We start from the raw sequence: 19,386 nt of genomic DNA, 5'->3' as shown, positions 1-19,386 counted from the left end.
GAATGAACTAGTTTTAAATAAAAGTTTTGGAGCATTCCTTGTTGCAATTTTATTTATCTTTTAAATATGAATAATATCATAATTAACAAACAGTTTAAAAGTGGTCTTTGAAGATCTCTACAGATGCTTTTTTTATTTTTTTTATTTTGTTGTTACAGATAGATAGAGGTTATTGATAGATGTTTGTCAATAAGGTGAACATCTAAATAAACAACATTCCAACCCAATTCCATCACAGGTTTTTTGTCTCTCAATGTGTGTTTTTGAGGGGTGGGGCCAGATGGACCTTCAGCGCCGCCGAAACTGCTGTAGATGGAGTTGGATGCAAACTTCGTGATGTAGAAGCTCTCCGCAATGACTTGGATGCTGTCCGGGATTTAAAAGTGGATTTATGTGGGACTTGTTTCAGAATTACGGCAGAGAACCGCAAAATAAACCAGGCCTCTATGAGCTCAATTAAAAGCGCAGTTCAGTGGAATTAGGGGATTTATCTTTGGGATTTTCTATTTAAAGTTATTTTTGTTTCTTTTCCATTCTCCCATGCCCAGAATTGCTCAGATTACGCACAGGGACACTGATGTATACTGTCATGACATTTTAACCGAAGTCAAAGCAAGTCAAGAAGTGCATGTCCCATTATAATCATATTTGACAATCTGTTGCTCAGCCGCTGGTGTCTGCTAGCAGCGCGAGGAGAAGACAATATTAGCTACAGACACATAAGAGCCTCGCGCTCAGTGGATCAATGTGACGCTCGCGATACATAGTAGGTAGGTTATACGATCGGCTTACTTCATTATTTCTAATGTATCAAAACATTCATTTACGTCTGAGATCGCCACGGAATAAAATCCAGTTTCATGAGAGAGAGCTTGAAATTGATATTTTTATTAACTAACCTCCTAATATTTATATATTTTTAGATTATCGGTCGAAATGTTTAGTCTACTTTGATTATATGATGACGCTTGGCAAATATATTGTGTATAGGCTATATATATATACACTTAAGTTTTTAATCATTATCTTTTTATTTTATAAGTTAATTATTACCATTTAGTGTTACAAGAATTTTATAAAGTTTTATTTATTATACTATTATTAACAAAATAATAATAACAAATTATAAACATTGAAATGTCTTCTATTATTATTATTATACATAGAATAAAATATTGAAAAAGTTAAAATATTATAATTAATAAAAGGATTATAATTATTATTATATCATTATTATAATTATTATAATTATAATTATTATTATTATTATTACTATTCGGTAATTCAGGTTTCTAGACCAAAATTTTTTAAAATGCTCACAATAAGAATTTTGAGTTAGCTAATCAATGTTCTGGTTTGATTTAATATTGAGGGCCAAATAGGGTTGAGAATCGAGACACAGTTCATCAGGAATATCCAAGTTTTGACCTGACAGTTACTAAAATCCAGATCTTATGGTTTTTAAACATCCCTTGTTCTGTCTCTTGCCCAGTGTTAGGTAATCTGGCACCAGCATTCTGCAGTAAAACAATTAAGTGTTGTTGAGAGGACCGGTCCAGAGGGAGAGATGACGGTATAGAGATAAAGACAGGTGCAGTCTGACAGCTGCACGCTTGGTGCCAGTAAACAGATTTAACACCGTCATTTACTGCCTCAGACAGATATTTCAATGAAGCTGCGGTGGTCCTGACTCATGGGTGCTGGCGTAGATCCACTTCGGGTGAAGAGAGAGTGTGATGTTGAGGGCAAAGAGAGGGTCACCCATTAGTGTGCTGAATCACATGGATCGCTGTGCTGACTGAATACATCAGATTTATTGTATACTTTACTCATAGTTATTGCATGGTCATTGGTTATTTTTGTGGTTTTATGTTTGACTGCCATATATACTGAAACAATAGTCCAAAAAGTACTTTATGGGCCAAATACACACTCCGATCAAACATTTTAAACACAGCACTAATTCTTTGTCAGGTCATCACCGTTTCTGGTTTTGAGTCTTGTCCATAGGCTTTTATTGTTAGCCTTTTGGGATGGATGTTGAACGTTTAACTCTCTTTCCTCATTTCTTTGGGGTTTCTTGAGTGGAGGATTTCCAGGGGGTCTGGGCCATGGTTCCAGAACAGGCCAGACAGACAACCACTCTGTTTTCTCTGCTTTATTACAGACTCTGTTTATGGCCTGTTTACTGCTCTGACCTTTTTCATGGTTCCGCCTGAACTTGCTGCCTAATACAAGTGCCTGAACACATGTTCTGTGGAATAGGCTGGACTGTGCCCTTCGTCATACAAGATAGAAAAAAGCAGTTTAAAGAAGCAAAGAAAAACAGTTGTTGATATACTGAAATGGACTAGAGCTGAGACCACCGGTGGTCCTTGAGGGAGTCTAGGTGGCCCGCTAGTTGATTGTCTGATAGAAAAATAGAAAAAAATTCATATATTAAATTATAATACATTATTAATATTATTATCATTATATAAATTCTATAAACATATTATATTTATTATAATATAATAATTAAGCTGTATAATCATTTATATACATACAGTACCAGTCAACCGTTTGGAAACATTACTATTTCTAATGTTTTTGAATGAAGTCTCTTATGCTTATCAAGACTGCATTTATTTGATCAAAAATGCAGAAAAAACAGTAATATTGTGAAATAGCATTACAATTTAAAATAATGTTTTGTTTTATTTTAATATACTTTAAAATATATTTCATTTCTGTGATGCAAAGCTGAATTGTCAGCATCATTACTCCAATCTTCTGTGTCACATGATCCTTCAGTCTTCTAACATGCTTTAATGTTAAACATAGTAATGTTTCCAATCTTTTGGCCAGTTCTGTAGACTAACTTTGAATAAAGTGACTAATTTATACTCAATGACTTAGCTGATTCATTATTTGAATTAATTTTATGTACAGAAAGCATACATAAAAGTCCAGTCCAACTTCTCAGATAATTTAGGTACATTAGATGAGTCTAGATTAGTAGTTTCATTGAAATAAAAGCAAAATTGCAGTCTAGCAAAAGTATTGATCAGTGGCCGACCTTGAATGAAATTCAAAATTGTTTTACCACCTGAAAAAGTTTGGGATTCAATATATTCTATATAGAGTTAATTGCTGCACTTTGCAGTTGATACATACATCAGAAGAAATTGCACAACAGACAATTTAATCTTCTTAGTTCTTACTATGAATGAGACAGAGTTTTGGTTTGTTATTTAGCTGAATGAGAGAACAAAGACATGAAAAGCTGTCACAGTGTCCTAAGAAAAACTCAAAGGCATAATCGGTCAGATGCTGCCCCTCATGCTGCACACAGAAGCTTATTTGGAACAGTAGATTTGCTTGGATTCGACTTAAATGTAGATAAACATTATTGGTTTAAAAGAGGAAGGATTTACACACAGTGTTTGATTAGATTTCTCTTTTTGGTTTTGATTGACAAAATCTAAATCAAATCCAAAAATGTTCCTTTTTTTTTTCGATTTTATCTGAATTCTGAAAACTCGAACATCATCTATCTTTTATTTTCTGGAGAAATCCCCTTTCTGCTTCCAGGACGATGGCATATCTGTGCGTCAGACTTGACATATCTCTCCAAATGAATACTGCTGACAAACGCTATGAACAGCAGGCACTGGGAGGTTTTGGCTCTGGGTTATAAATACAGAGAAAGTGTCAAAGACATTGGAAAATTATTCATTGCCAAAGATAAATAAACTTCGGGAAAAGAAGATGTCCTCAAATTTTTGGTGGAGAGAGAGGAGGTTGTCAGAAGATTTCTTCTTATTCCTTTTAGACTAGAGATCATCGTTTAATGCTTGATGTGCAAGATAAATATTGTCTCCCCCCCCCCCCCCTATTTAAATCATGTCCACTAAACACATCTGTGTATGTGGTTTATAAATGTTTGCTGTCACTTAGTTTTACCACATCGCTGTAACCAAAAGATCCTGTTAACAACCCTTTAACAAAGAGAAATAAATGTTTCTTGTTATTTGTGATGTATATCGTGCTGCAATTAAACATTAAACTTCTTATTAATAATGTTTTATATTTGCTTGACATATTTGCACAAAGTGGCTTTTCCACCCGCTGCATTTTCACCGTTGCTTTGGAAGTCAAATTCAAACCAAACAGAGGAAAAATCATGTTTGTCTTGCATGTTAGTTCATAAATTTCAATTTATAGACTAAGCAGCTTTTCATATTTCAGGCGTGTTGAATGGCTCAAATGAAATATAGATATCTGTAGAGTTTTTGTTGGCATTTAAAAGCACTTTTTGGTATGCTAAGAATTAACAAATAACATGATACAAGATCCAGAGGACCTGTGGCCAAATATGGCCCTGCTTTCCTGATACTTCTAGGCATGATGTCTCTCTTGCGTAAATCCAGAACGCTCATCCATTTCTGCTGGAATGTGATTAAGAATAATTCTATAAACATATCTATCTGTCATAGTGAGAGGCGTAATGTGACCACTTTCTTAGCTTGAGATAATTTTTTTCCTGCCTATTGTTTTCTGACAGATGGGGTAAACATGTTTTTTCCCCCCCCTCCATTCCTCACTTTTGGAAGTGACTATAGGTTATTGTGGTATTTGTTTCACGCTGACCTATTTCAGATCTAATCAGTTTTAGCTTTAGTGTCCGGAATCCACAGCTCTTGTCCGTCTTAATGGGAAATTGCAGTTTAAATTAACATTTTGTTTGCTTTCCCTGCTCATGAATCTATCTGGCAAAGGAAAAAACAAGCATAGCTGGAATGTGTGGTTAAAACGGACAAAATACCAGTTTCGGCTTATGTTTCACAAACTATTGTGTCTGCATTTATAGTGCCAGACCAGACTTCCATGAATCAATTTAACAAATTTGGAGTGCAGAAATGCTGAACTTTGTTGAGAAAGAGCAGTGATAGAGATGAAAGAGTGCAGTTATGTAAGCCCTCCGTGAGGCTATTTTCTTTCTGTCGCTTTTTCCTTGATTCCAAAAAATAATTCATGACAGTTTACAGAAAATGCAAAAGTAGGTTTTTAAAGTTTAAAAAAAAAACTTACATCTCTTCCCCTTGGCAAAATATTTGGACTTTCTTTTGACACTCTGACTTAAAGTACGGTTTTATATACATGTCTCATTGTGCTTTTTCTCCCCCCATTCACCCACTCCTCCCCACATCCAACTCCCTCCTTCCCTCGCTCGCCCCCTTTTCTCTGTCTCTCCGCAGCAGATCTTGGCACTGACGGATGCGTTGTCACGCGTAGGAGTCCAGAACCTTTCTCCATCTCTCTGTTTTTTTTTCGGCACTCACCCTCCTCCTCCCAGCATCCCTAATAAGACACATGCTCCTGGGCTGTGTTGCTCACTCACGTTAGGATCTCCTGGCAAGCTCCTGCCACAAGCTTCTCTCCCTTTTCTCGGTTTCTCCCCAGGCTTCATGGGTTGAAGGGCAGTTTGCGTTGTCCACAAGATCTCATCTCACCCTGGCTCTCCGCACCCAGACTTCATCATTCTCATCTTCATCGTGTTAAAAGTGCTAGGGTTTGTTCTCCAAACATGTTCGGACTTGCAGAGGCCTCCAGCCAAGGGCTCCGCGACCGGCTGTAGTCGACTCTGTTCCACCTGCCACAGCGTGAAAGGGGCGCCCTCAGCTGTGATCTGTCTGCCTGCAGGCGGGACCCAGCGTGACTGGGCAGCAGAGACTATGCATTTGGGACTGGTGGTGCTGGCAGTGGTCTTCCTCAGCTCCATGGGTCACAGCGATAACCTCAAGGCCTCCAAAGCAAGAAGACAGAGACGGAGTGAGTGTTGATGTCTGTCTTTTTCTCTCATCATTAGGTAGCTCGGGTTAACAGCGTTTCACATTTCATTTCTTTGTCAGTCCCTAATATCTGTGGTTCATTAGAGTGTTTCTGACTTCCTCGGAATGTTTTTGTCATTTTTTCGAGCCAGTTTTGGTGCGGTATTATTTGTTTAGGACCTGCTCTGCTGCTTTTTGAATTGTAAATGAGCATGTCATGTTCCAAAGCGTGGTCAAATTTGACTGATTAGAGGTTTTTGCCTGGATACAAGAGCAGAGCAACTCTAACCTTTATGACTTATTTCTTTTATGGAAAAGTTAGTTTTAAAACCCACACATTGCAGCATAACTCACTTCTAATATTGCAATATGTTTTGTTTCATATTTTAATGAACACGCTTATGTTTATGCAAAGTGACTTATTTAAGTGGCTTATCTTTTTTTGTGTATTATAATGCTATCAAATACTCAATTAGTGAACAATTTGGGGCTATAATGAAAAATCAACCTGCACATTGCAGCGGAGCTCACTTTGAAATATTACATAAGTTCTCTCATGTGTGTGCATGTCTTCTAGTAAGAGCACTGACGTAGGATTAGTGCATATTTTAATGAACATTTATGTTTATAAAAAGTAGTGGCCTATCTTTTTGTGTTGTATATTGCTAACAAATAAGTACTTTTGAGCTTTGGTATAATGTAAAAAAATCAACCTGACAATCAGATCAATTTCTAATCATAATGTGACTTTTAAATGAAGGGGTGAGATTATTCAGAGGGAATGTACATTGACAATTGCTTGCAGTGTTGAGGAGTGTACAGCCTCCTCTAGAGGGAGTTGTAGGTAATGCAGAGACATTCACGGTGGCTGTACACAAAGCTGCATAGCATTTGCTAATGGTTAGACTGCTCTTATTTAACTTTGTCAGTAAGAGACAAGTATTAAAGCATTTACATTTATTCACCTGTCATTCACTATTAGCAGCAAAACAACTATCACTATGACTATCACGTTGCACTAGAAAGTTCTAAATGAACACTAAATGTACTAAAACTCAGCACCGTTGAGAATGTAGAGCTATCTGTGGATAAATAAACAGTGTGTAACTTGGTTGAATAAATCAGCGGATGCTTCACTATCTGTTAAGACTTCTTGACCTCACTGTAAGCTAATCTGACCAGTGCTTCTTGATAGTGGAGATTTTTAGCGTTCTATCAACAAAATGAAAGCAAACACCTCTGACAGTTGTTATTATACAAGTGATCGATCAGCAGTCACACTTTAGTGCCTGTTGGTACTTTCCTGCTTTTTTTCTTTTTGCTCTAAATATATCCAAACCATACTAGCTATATACTAGCTAGCTATACCAACTAATATTTCATTTCATTTAAGAGTTTATTTTTGTTCGTTATAAACTAACATAATTTATAATACCGCTCTGTACATTAATCCAGCTATTCTGCCTACTCTATAATTTTTCTTAGTATTTTTGCCCTGTTTTCCAGTGAAAAATGTCTAAACATTCATTAATAATCATTCATTTTAAAACACTTTTAAAATTGTGTAAGCAATAAGATTTGTGTTCTGGGAATATATCTTGACTTAAGTTTTTTTTTTTCTTACCCTACAAGCAATTTTTTTTCTTGCTTAAAGCATAAAACTCACTAAATTTAGCTAGACTAATGCTTTAAACAAGAGAAAATATATTTTCCAGTGGAATAAGCAAAAATAAATTTAAAACAGGTAATATTCTCTAAAAGAAAGCAAGTCTGATGCAATTAATTTTATTTAAAATATTTCAATATTTTTAAACAGCTTGCCAGCCAAATTTGAAATCAATTAATGTGTATGATATCTTGTTTATTGAATTGTAGTTCCTCAAAACAGTGATGATGATTAGTGCTTTCTGCTTTCCAAGAAATATTCTAGTCTGTTTCTATTTGGTCCCTCTCTGAATTTTAGGTCATTGTGAACCAATGTTCTGCCACATCTTGTAGGGTTAAAGCCTTTTTCACATGAACATGTTCAAAGTGGAAAACTTTAATACAGTACAGCTCATCAGCAACAGCTTATATAAACAGTCCACCTAATGATATTTCAGGGATAATGAAAGGGGAAAAATGTTATTCAGCTGGATAAAATCACTCATTTTATGGTTTCACGGGGGAAACGTGAATGTGAGCAGCACAGTCTGACAATTTTGTGCTTAAAAAAATGAAGACGGCTATGTCTTCTGGGTAAAGATTGTGCAAAATAATTAATAATAATATTTGGATTACTTTCATACAATTTCTTACTTTTTGATATATTTCCATGTATGTTTTAAGACATAATTTAAACGGTTAAAATGAAGGAATCATTCCCAGAATCTAAAAAAAGATGAAAATGTCACTGTGTCTGTAATCGGAGGTGCATTCGTTTTAAGATATAAGCCAGAAATGAACATGAAGCCAATGCATAAACAATGAAAAGGTAATGTAAAAGTTTTAATAAAGCAACATCTTTCACTTGAACTGGCTACATTCAGTTGTCCGAGAATCAACTGAAAGGTGCAGAACATTTTTATTCACTGACTGTGTTGTTGTTTGTTGTCAAGTTCATCTGTTATGAATGACCATTGATAAGAATGCAGGCAGAAGTTTGCAATTCTATTCATAGTCAGTGTGTGACTTCACATGGATTAGTCCATTATGTATTAACATGCTTGTTTAGTGATGTTCAGCAATTTCAAGGAAATTTTAGATTCGTTGCTAATAAATTGCCTTTTAGAGTTAGGAAATTAGATATTTCAGGGTATTTTAGGTTGTATGATGATCTCATTGTGAGTTTGGTCATAAAAAGGTCTTATTTATTCCTTGCACATTTTGTAATCTTTCGCTTGAATCCAAAGGAGACATTCTAGTCATCATATTAGAACACGGTCTAGAAGTGCAAAGCCTGTCTTTTTTTAGTGTGTGCAAGGTTTGTGTGTAGTGCATGTTATGGAACCTACCCAATCTTCCTGCATATTTGTCCGGGCTAACTACCGCTCAATAGACCCGTTCAAGAAACATTTCACGTTCATCATTTATAATGCTAGTTTCATATTTGTTGTTCCTGCTGAGAGGCCTTTTTATTTATTTCAGCTGTGGAGAGGAATGCAGCGATCGGATAAAGGACACCCATATGCCTGAAAAATTATCCACTTCTAAGCAACTTTTTATGGACTTTTTTGGGTGGTTGGTGGTCCTTGTTAAGCCGAACCCACCAGGGAGTCCTTGCTACCGAATATTAATAGTAAATAATTTTAATATTGATGTTTTTTTTTGTTTTGTTTTTTGCTTAATGGATGAGATTGTATGATTAAGTATGTTTGTCATGTTTTCCAGTAAAAACATATATAAACATCCTTAAAATAAGATAAATTTAAGGGATTTATTCATCCATTAGGTTGCGTCACTTACTGTATGTGCAGCTTATTTACAGCTAGACGGTTATTTTAACAGCATAGAGATTGATTGCCTTTTGAGTGTGTATATTTAAAGCTGATGCTACACACATATACCCATAAATTAAAGCAGATGACCGCGGTTTTGACTACCAGGAACAGGATGTGCACTCTGACATGCTTTCAGTGTAATCGTTTATTTCTTCTTGGCCTCAAACACTGAAATTTTTGGACGTTAAAAGCAAGGCATGAAAGTCACAAGGGATGAGTGAGCTTTCTTAGATATCTGTAGATGATTTTATTTCATCATGAGTCAGCAGTTTGGGGCACCTAAACAGAACGAGAAAAGATTGAAGTTTCAGGCCCCATTGTCCCTAGTTGACCCATCACAAATCTGGGCGTGATGTCCCCAAATTTTGACCGTCCAATTCAAAAATACCCTGCAACATCATCCAATGAAAGATTTCCACATGAATGTTGCAAATAAACAGCGTGAAACGAACAAGGGTACTTGGCATAAATGAGCTGCAAACACAGAACACTGTGTGTAATAAGATGAACCAGTGCCATGTTTACAGCCCTGCAGTCTGAAGTGCTGTTTAGAATCCTCATGCTGATGTGTGGCAATGAATCGCCTGTTCTCACAGTGCTCTCTCAAATGAATTATATTACACCTACCGAGTTTGTATTATCATACACAGTTTTGCTCAAATGAACAGCATAGCTTGTCACATGTTGTATTTTGGATCTATCCGTCTGTCTGTCTGTCCGATATCTAATCGTCCGTCTGTCCATCTGTCAATCCTATATATAATGCGTTTATTTATCTTGATATTTAGGAGTGATGGTAAACTCGTAGTAAAGGACCTTGGTTGTTCATTCAAAGGCTGCAGGTTTAAATCCAGGTAGGGGTGGCTGAAGAGTATCTGACTTTGTAATCCAGCTGTCTACTCCTGTGCAAGGCACTTAACTACTTGGGAACTAGTAATTGTAAGCACTTTGGATTACAAAGGGTGTTCTACACTGTTAGAAAACACTGCCAAATATCATGCTCACTCCTATTTCTCTGCCTTTCTTTCATCAGTAAGCACTGAAGTACCACCATCATGCTCAAATGGCTGCGAACACTGCTCAGAGTACAACGGCTGTCTTAAATGTCGACCCCGACTCTTCATCCTACTGGAGCGGAATGATATCCGTCAGATTGGCATTTGCCTCGCTGCCTGTCCTGTTGGATATTATGGCATTCGAAATCGGGATATGAACAAATGCACACGTGAGTCTCCAGGCTCTGCTGGAATATTTGTATAATGTCAAAACTGCAAATAAGTAAACAGGGAGAATGAGGTAAGCTATGTCAGCATATCAGAATGATTTCTGTAGGATCATGTGACATTAAGGACTGGATGGCTGAAGACTGGTCACAGGAATAAATTAAATTTTAATACATATATATAGTAGTCAACATTTGAAGTGGATCAAAACCTTAGTTTCATCTAAGTTATACATGAATTTTGAACAACACCCGTTTTGTCTTAGGACAACTTTGATGAACTTATTTGATCCACTTCAAATGTTAACTACTGTATAATAACAAACAATCATTTCACAATATTATACCTAATTTTTGCAGAGACAAAAGATAAGAGACAAAAATATTTTAAAAATCTGTAATATATATACACTTTAGATGTATTTTCATAAAGTAGCGTAAATTAAATTAATTGCTATAGTCCATCTATCAGTCATAGGCAGATAAAGCTTATATAATATCAAATGACAAAAAATGCAATTTGCTAGGTTGAGGAGTAACACAGCTTGCCCACTGACACATCTTACCCCCTCTCCCCTCTTGAAAAATTAAAATGAATTTTCTGATCAACACAGCGTCATAAAATGACCTTTCTTTTCTGTTTGCACAAGCTTTAACGTCAGTTATACGGGGTTTAACATTATTGGGAAGAAGATGGCACAAATGATGCAATTACAAAACAATCACATTGTTCACCACATTCATTAGTATACCCACCAATGACATTAAACTTGCGCATCTGTCCCGTGAATGCCAAATGTGGAGCCAGTGATCTGTTTTCTCTTACTCTGGGGGTGAAAAACAGGGTTGGGGGATGAAATACAAAGCAAAACATTGATAATACACTGCTGTTTGTCTGTTTCTCCTAGGAAGTCTGTGTTATTATTTTAGGCTGTAAATGCAGATGTCATGATAGTTCAACTCTGGCCATATTTTTTTCATTCTTTCTACGCAAACCCAACGCAAAAACCATAATAAGAACTTACCTTTAAACGGCCTCATTGTTTTAACAGTGCACTCTCTAGGTTTCAGCCGGAGACTCTGCGGCCTGTTCCCATCATGTGCGTGAGCATTTTTACTGTGATAAAGGCAAAGCAGGGGAGATAAACAAGGAAATACCTCTCGTAAACTGATTGGTGGTACCTCTTTACTCCTGTTGTGGGAGGAAATTAATAGCATTATTTGAACCCTTTCAAACTTCAACCTATCGAAGCTTTTCAAGTTGTAAATTGAACGTCTTGCTCCCCTTTCAAGCGTGTTTTGATAGCCAATTAGTGTGAACCACAGCTTGGAGTCATTATATTTTGTTATAGGAAGAAAATACTTTAGTTACCAAGATACACTCTTGCATCACTCCACCTAATACCCTTCAGATGGTTCTGATTTAAACTTTCATTCTAGATAACCTTAAATTTAAACGTTAGCATCAATGGAAGTGAGAAATTAGCGGAGCACTGTTTTTATTTCACAACCCTCTGGAGCATTTAATTCATCATTTCTTGACTGTATACTTTACATTTGCTTTGAAATACCACATGCAGCTGTCTGCTAGTTAGCCTAAGTAATTTTATGACCAACACATTGAGACCGAAATGTGTCGTATCCACAGGTGTGGACTCCAAATGGCTCAGAACGTCACCAGACCTCTTATCAACATTTCCCCTCGACGTATTTGTTTCTTTCTCACTTGGAGGGTTTTTGTCGTGTTTTGAAAGACGGCTGTGCATGCGAACCCCTCCTTCATCTCAGGCCTCTGAGTGGCTGCCCCGCTGCAATTATTCAATCAGCTGTGTGCATTTGATTCGTCTCCAAATCCCCATGATGTCTTGTTAACAACATTTGTCTTGCATTAAGGGTGCATTTGTAAATGCTTGAGTGCAAAAGAATTTGCTCCAAACTTTACTAATTTAGTTGTCAGGCATTTTAAGTAGTAATTGAGAGCAGAGGTTTATAACAAAAAACACGGCTCAAGTATGTTGTTGGGCCCTCTACTGCTTTTGGCCGGGACTCAGAGATATCCGAGATATCCGTGTGCTGCTGCTCTGAGAATGTCCCAGGTATTCGAAAGGAAATTTAAGAACCTTATTTTTGCACATTTCCGCATATGTCACGGTAGTTTAACAATTAAATCTGTTTTGCAAAATTATTAGCAGTCCTTCTTGATTCCAAATTCTTAAAATCTGTGTCAGTTGGAAGACTGATGGGGGAAAAAGGGATTTATAATCTGATTTAAAGCAGAAAATAAAGCAGCTTTAGGATTTTACATTTTGTATTACTTTAAAACATTGGGAAATTACCTAAACTGAGGAGCATTTACCAGTTAGACCTCTGCTACCATTGAAGGACTTTGAAACATCATTCTCAACTTGAGTTTTAGAGCAGTTTTTACAGCATCAAAGGACAGATTGAGAAGGATATTTAAGAACTGGATCCCCTGTTTATCATAATGAGATAATGAGGATAATAGTAATGGGATTATGAGTGGGGAAATACATTCTGTTTCATGGTTTTCATTTTGCCAAAATCCACAATTTCCCTCTAATTTGAGGCAGTTTGTATGTTTGATCAAAGACGGCAGGCTTGCAATGAGACAGAGGTGTGATGAAGCCATTTAAGAGCCTTAACATTCTTGAATGGGCTACTTTTTGGATAAGAAACTGTAAGAGCCACAACAACCAGATGGTGGATTACTTGTTCATAGTTTACAATTGGTCTTGATAAAATGATTATATAACTTTTTATGTCTTTCTTCATTTTAGAATGTAAAATAGAAAACTGTGAGGCATGTTTTAGCCGAAACTTTTGCACAAAATGTAAGGAGGGCCTGTACTCACACAGAGGGAGGTGTTTCTCTAGCTGTCCTGAAGGATTCACCGTCAATGGGACCATGGAGTGTGTAGGTGAGTGAGCAGGATTGTTTCTTATATTTTGCTTACGTGTCTTTTTCATACGATTCTTTCTATGATAAATGAGTGCCTGATTTGTAACATATATTTCTGTTAGATTTTATACATTTTGCCAGAAAAATGATGTCTCCAAGGGCTAATGAACAGCATTTTAACACCTGCTATGCTTGAACTTAGTCAAACATGAAAAACTAATTGTGAATGTTAAATGAAAATACAACTTCTTTCAAAAGTAAAAACTTTGAAACCTAAACCTAGATCACTGTGTCATTTACAATTACAGTTCACACACCCAAGTTTTGTAGTTAATGCAGTTTTTAAGAAACATTTAGCATTTAAAATTGTATTGTATAAAATACACACAATGATATTTAATTAATATAATATTTCATAATAACAGTAATGTACAAAAATCCATATGTTTAAGCTTTTTTATTTTATGTGCAGCCTGTGTATTTAAGCTATTTTTTTGTTTTGTGCATGTCATCAGTTGCACATGTCAGCACATGGTACTGTACTTCTGTCGTTGCAAATCAGTTATGCTGCTGGAATGATGAAACTGGAAAGTTCTTGGATACCTTGTGTTTTTTGTATTTCTTCAAAATCTCTTTTTCTGTGGTTTCTCAATCGCTGTTGAGAGGAACGTTGGCAAAAGGCCTGTTGGATGATAAGGGTTTATTGATTTTTTTTGAAAATGTTTCTGTCAGAAGCAAGCAAACACAGCACTAATAGCATTACTCGCAATGGTGGTGCTGGCTCCTCCAGGCTGCTTGGCCTTTAAATGCAGAGACTCAACTTCCAGTGTGACATTGTGCCAAAGCTTATGATGCCTCACCTGCGTCAATGAGTCAGTCCACCACTTTGTAATGTGTATTGTAATGTGTATTGTTTTTGGCATGGATGAGTTTCCTTTGACCTTCCTGCCCCCAAACACATTAGACCAAAAAATTGGATGCTCAGAAAAGTCCTTGTGCTTGAAAACAGGTCAATCCAATTGAAAGTCTGGAGCTTGACAGCTTGTCATTACGTTGAATAAAAATGGAGCCTACCTCATACAATCATAACACATGCTCTGTTTTTTATAAGAAAGTAATTGGAAAATGTGAGTGATGCTGGGTTTTAGCAGTCTGAATCTCCATTGTGGATTCTTTGGGTTTTCCAAATGCAGTTTCTTCTACTTTTGTCTTGAGTAACCCCATCCAGAGGAACAAAATGTTTAAACCACAAACAATTTCTGTATTTTCCCTATTTTCTGAAAATATTAAATGTGTAATTGGTACATACTAGACATTTTTTTTCTCTCTGTTGCAGTCCAATGTGATCTAAGCGAGTGGAGTCCATGGGGCCCTTGCATGAAGAAGAACAAAACATGTGGCTTCAAAAAGGGTAACCAGACCCGTACCAGGGAGCCCATACAGATTCCTGCCACTTCCACAGGGGCCGCGCTGCCCTCGGGCTGCGTACCAGAGACACAGACCCAGAGATGTACCGTGCAGAAAAAGATCCCTTGCAAAGGTAAATCAGAGAAGGAACAACAGAAAAATGTTGGAAAGAGAGTGAATAGGAAATACTTGCGCCAAAAGGAATGCGTGAAATCTGCTATCCAACTTCAATACGCATGTTAGCAAATTACAGATTTGTTGATTTATCGATCATTTATGTTTTTTGGCCACTCGGAAAAAACATGTAAACAGTCTCCTGAAACTAATTTGATATCATTTATTTACGGTTTTTGACATAATACGGTGTAAATAAATCCTTGAGTGTTCCCAGTAAATAAACAGAAGCCCAGCTGGTTTGTAATCTTTTCGTCGTTGGCTGCGGATCTGAAGGCGGCCTTTTGTTAGCTGCTTTAACTTACTGGAAAATGAGGTTAAAATGCTTCTCTGGCTCTCGAGCGGAAAAGGAACGTTAGAGGACCGGTAGTGGACGTGTTGGATGGAAACGTTTTTTAAAAAAAGTCTGAACATGTTGTTTCTTCCTGCAGTTGCACTCGCTTAGATGGGTTGTGTAGATTTCAGCCTATAGGAGTTTACATTGTGGAAAAAGGTAGTTTATAGTATATGTGTAAAAAAAGCTTTCGACTGCCCACATAAAGATTTGTTTATTTTATTTTGAGATGTTTCCTATATCAGCAGTTACACTTCTGTAAATTTCTCTTAAGCGACAAATAGGCAAATTCAAATTATTTCTGTATTATCATGTGACACTGAAGACTGGAGTAATGGCTGCTGAAAATTCAGCTTTGCTATCACAGGAATAAATTCTAGAATATTGAAAATAGAAAATAGTTATTTTAAATTGCAATAGTATTTCACAATATTACTGTTTCTACTGTATTTTCATCAAATTAATTTAGCTTTGGTGAGCATGAGACTTCTTTCAAAAACAATAAAAAATTATTACAAACAATTACAAAATTGCATTGAAAAAAACATTAACTTTCTGCATTTTTTAGCGTTATAATTTTCGGATGATTAAAAAAAAGTTTAGCTGAATTAACTTTGTTTTATTTTCAGTATACTTTCAGCAAAATAATATGTTTTTTTTAAGGAATGTTTGCCCAAAATAAAGAACCCTTGTTCCCTTTCAAGGGAACTCGAGCTGCGTTGAGACGCGGTGGGAACGCTCTGCGTGATTGCGTCGTGAAGCACGTCTATAATCAGTGCAATGGAAGAGCGAGACGTCATAGGCGGGTGACGTCATAGACCAGGAAGCTATAAAACACCCCTGAAAACAGACCGCGACAGCTTCTGTTGCTTTCAGCAAGCGCTCTCTGTATACTGTCCTTGTCTATTTACTGTTGTCTGTCACAAGCACATTATATCTATCTATACATATATATTATGGCGAAACAAGAATTCAAGCGTTGTGTTGTCCCTTGCCCTCGTTTCATCACGGGTGGGGACACACATCAGCTTTGTGTTGCTTGTTTGGGAGTGGAGCATGCCCAGTCAGTTCTCGAGGGAGCTGACTGTGAGCATTGCGAGAAGCTGTCCGTGAGGACGCTCTGCTCTCGCTGGGCGTCAGTATTGATATGGGGGATTTTGAGTCTTCGCCAGCTCATACCCCCGGTAATGATGAGGAGCTTATGGAGGTTTTATCTCGTGCTGTAGCTAGATTAAATATTGAATGGCCAGCCGATGATTCTCAGAGTGTTACTAAGAAAAGTTTATTAGATGAAAGATTTCTACCATCTAAAACACAGCCTCCACGTCGGGGACTCCCGTTTTTTCCCGATCTCCACAATGAGGTTTCGAGATCGTGGAATAAACCGGTGTCATTCGGAGTGTTTAACCAACAAACTTCCAACTACAGTAATGTTTTGGGTGCATCTGATTATGGTTATTTGACGGTGCCTTGGGCTGAAGAGACGCTCGCGTGCTATCTCTCTCCCGAGTCATCGTCATCATTAAAAGCCCCGACGTTACCCACCAAGCCATTGAAATCTACATCTTCGCTGGTGGGTAAAGCTTATTCGGCAGCAGGTCAGGCTGCGTCATGTCTGCACACTATGTCTATACTGCAGGCATACCAGGCTGATCTGCTGAAGGATATCGATGAACGTGAGGAAGTCAGCGGGACTCAGCGCTGACGCAATTCGAGAATTGCGTCGCGCAACAGACCTGTCTCTCCGGGCCACCAAGGAGACGGCCAAATCAGTGGGCCGTTCTATGGCAGCCCTGGTGGCCACGGAGCGGCATCTTTGGTTAAATCGGTCTGATATAAATGATAAAGATAGGTCTGTTCTTCTGGACGCACCAGTGTCACCTTCAAGTTTGTTCTGCGATGCTATCAATTGTGTCGTCGATAGATTTCAAGAATGGAAAAAACAATCTGCTGCGTTCCAGAGGTTTCTTCCTCGACGTTTCGATGTCCCCAAGACTGCTGGGCGGAAAGTGATTATTAAATCCGAGCAGTCTCGTCCGAGTACAAGCTCCTCACAGCACAGAGTGCATCAAAAACAGAGCGTCGCCACTCGGCTCCTCCACAATCTGGGGAACCTGGGTGGCGGTCACAGTCCAGGCCATCTAGGGGTAGGCAAGATCTGAGGACTGTCATCTCTAAGAAGGCTTGGGCTAAGAAGAAGTCCTGACGCCCAGGGTGTCAGGCTTCTGAGGGTGGTCCCCTCCGGGGAGGGACGATTTCGAGAAATCGTTCATCCTCGGCACCCTCTGGGGGGCGATTCTCTGAGGAGAGTCTCAGCGCTGCCACATCGGTTGTTCCCTGCCGGTTCGCCGCTTCAGGGCACCGAGGTGTCAGCGTCCCCATACGATTCTCCGAGGAGGGTCGTAGAACGGTCAGTTCGGTTGTTCCCTGCCGGTTCGCCGCTTCAGGGCACCGAAGTGTCCGTACAACTGAATCCCGAGGCCAGTCTCGAGAGACTGGTCCCCTTAGTAGAATTTCTGGCAGCGTGGAAACTACTGCCAAATATTTCTCAGTGGGTCCTGCATTTAATAGAAAAGGGTTACAGAATTCAGTTCGGTTCTCGTCCGCCCAGATTTCAAGGGATCCTTCCCACAGTGGTGGACCCAGAGCAGGCTCGGGTCATGGAGCTAGAAGTACTGACGCTTCTGCGAAAGGGGGCTATAGAAAGGGTTTCTCCTCCCAGCAGAGAGTCAGGGTTTTACAGCCGTTACTTCATCGTTCCCAAGAAGGATGGGGGGTTGCGTCCTATTCTAGATCTGCGTCAGTTAAACAGCAGAGTTCAGAAACTCAAGTTCAAGATGCTTACACTCAAACAGATTGTATCACAGATTCAGTCCGAGGACTGGTTTGTCACAATAGACTTGAAGGACGCTTACTTTCATGTATCCATTTATCCTCATCACAGGAAGTTCCTGAGGTTTGCTTTCGGGGGCGAAGCATACCAATATCGGGTCCTTCCATTCGGCCTAGGTTTATCACCCCGCACCTTTACGAAATGCGTGGATGCAGCGCTGGCTCCTCTGAGACTCCAGGGCATTCGCATATTAAACTATATTGACGACTGGTTGATCCTGGCTCGTTCCGAGCAGTTGGCAGTTCGGCATCGAGATGTCATTCTGTCTCGCATAAAGAGGTTGGGGTTGCGGCTAAACACCAAGAAGAGTGTGCTCCTCCCAGCCCAGAGCACCACTTTTCTAGGGGTGATGTGGGATTCGACAACTATGCAAGCACGATTGTCTCCAGCACGTATTTCTGGGATTCTCACAGCCATAAAGAGGGTAAAACTAGGCCAGTCACTCACTGTGAAACAGTTCCAGAAACTGGTGGGTCTCATGGCAGCTGCCTCCAACGTAATTACTTTTGGCCTTCTGTACATGAGACCCCTGCAGTGGTGGCTCAGGACCAAGGGGTTTTCTCCGAGGGGGAATCCGTTTCACATGATCAAGGTCACGCGGCAATGCCTACGTGCCTTGGTCATGTGGAAGAAACCTTGGTTCCTCGCCCAGGACCCAGTATTGGGGGCTTCTTGTCGACGCGTAACGCTATCGACGGATGCTTCCCTCACAGGCTGGGGGGCGGTCACGAGTGGCCGCTCGGCGACAGGTGTCTGGCAGGACCGTCAGCTTTCGTGGCATATAAACCGACTAATGATGATGGCGGTATTTCAGGCTCTCAAATACTTCCTGCCAGACCTGAGAGGCCATCATGTGCTTGTCCGCAAAGACAACACATCGGTGGTCTCTTACATCAACCATCAGGGGGGTCTGAGGATTATTATGCAAACTGGCTCATCAGATCCTCCTATGGGCCCAGGGGAAATTACTGTCACTCAGGGAAGTTTATATTCCAGGGTGTTTGAATTTGGGAGCACATATCCTGTCAAGGCAGGGGCTGACGCCCGGGGAGTGGAGACTTCACCCCGAGGTGGTGGAGCTCCTATGGGAGAACTATGGTCAAGCTCAGGTCGATCTTTTCGCATCTTACGATACAACCCATTG

At 38.9% G+C, this 19,386-nt stretch overlaps 1 protein-coding gene across 1 annotated transcript in view; it reads left to right on the top strand.

Annotated features, from left to right (window-relative positions):
* The first annotated feature begins 337 nt into the window (after positions 1 to 337).
* rspo1 (R-spondin 1) overlaps positions 338 to 19,386 on the top strand; it is a 29,964-nt gene continuing 10,915 nt past the window's right edge. Inside the window, exons 1-5 of the mRNA XM_077217185.1 lie at positions 338 to 770; positions 5,241 to 5,814; positions 10,326 to 10,517; positions 13,313 to 13,453; positions 14,771 to 14,974. Coding sequence (XP_077073300.1) covers positions 5,718 to 5,814; positions 10,326 to 10,517; positions 13,313 to 13,453; positions 14,771 to 14,974 — 634 coding nt within the window. The 5' untranslated portion in view covers positions 338 to 770; positions 5,241 to 5,717. The remainder of the gene's footprint in view (positions 771 to 5,240; positions 5,815 to 10,325; positions 10,518 to 13,312; positions 13,454 to 14,770; positions 14,975 to 19,386) is intronic.

Source organism: Siphateles boraxobius, unplaced genomic scaffold, assembly GCF_051911475.1.
Source record: "Siphateles boraxobius isolate OS27281-9 unplaced genomic scaffold, OSU_SipBor_1 12, whole genome shotgun sequence".
Taxonomy (NCBI): Eukaryota; Metazoa; Chordata; class Actinopteri; order Cypriniformes; family Leuciscidae; genus Siphateles; species Siphateles boraxobius.
This window is presented reverse-complemented; position numbering and strand designations above follow the sequence as displayed.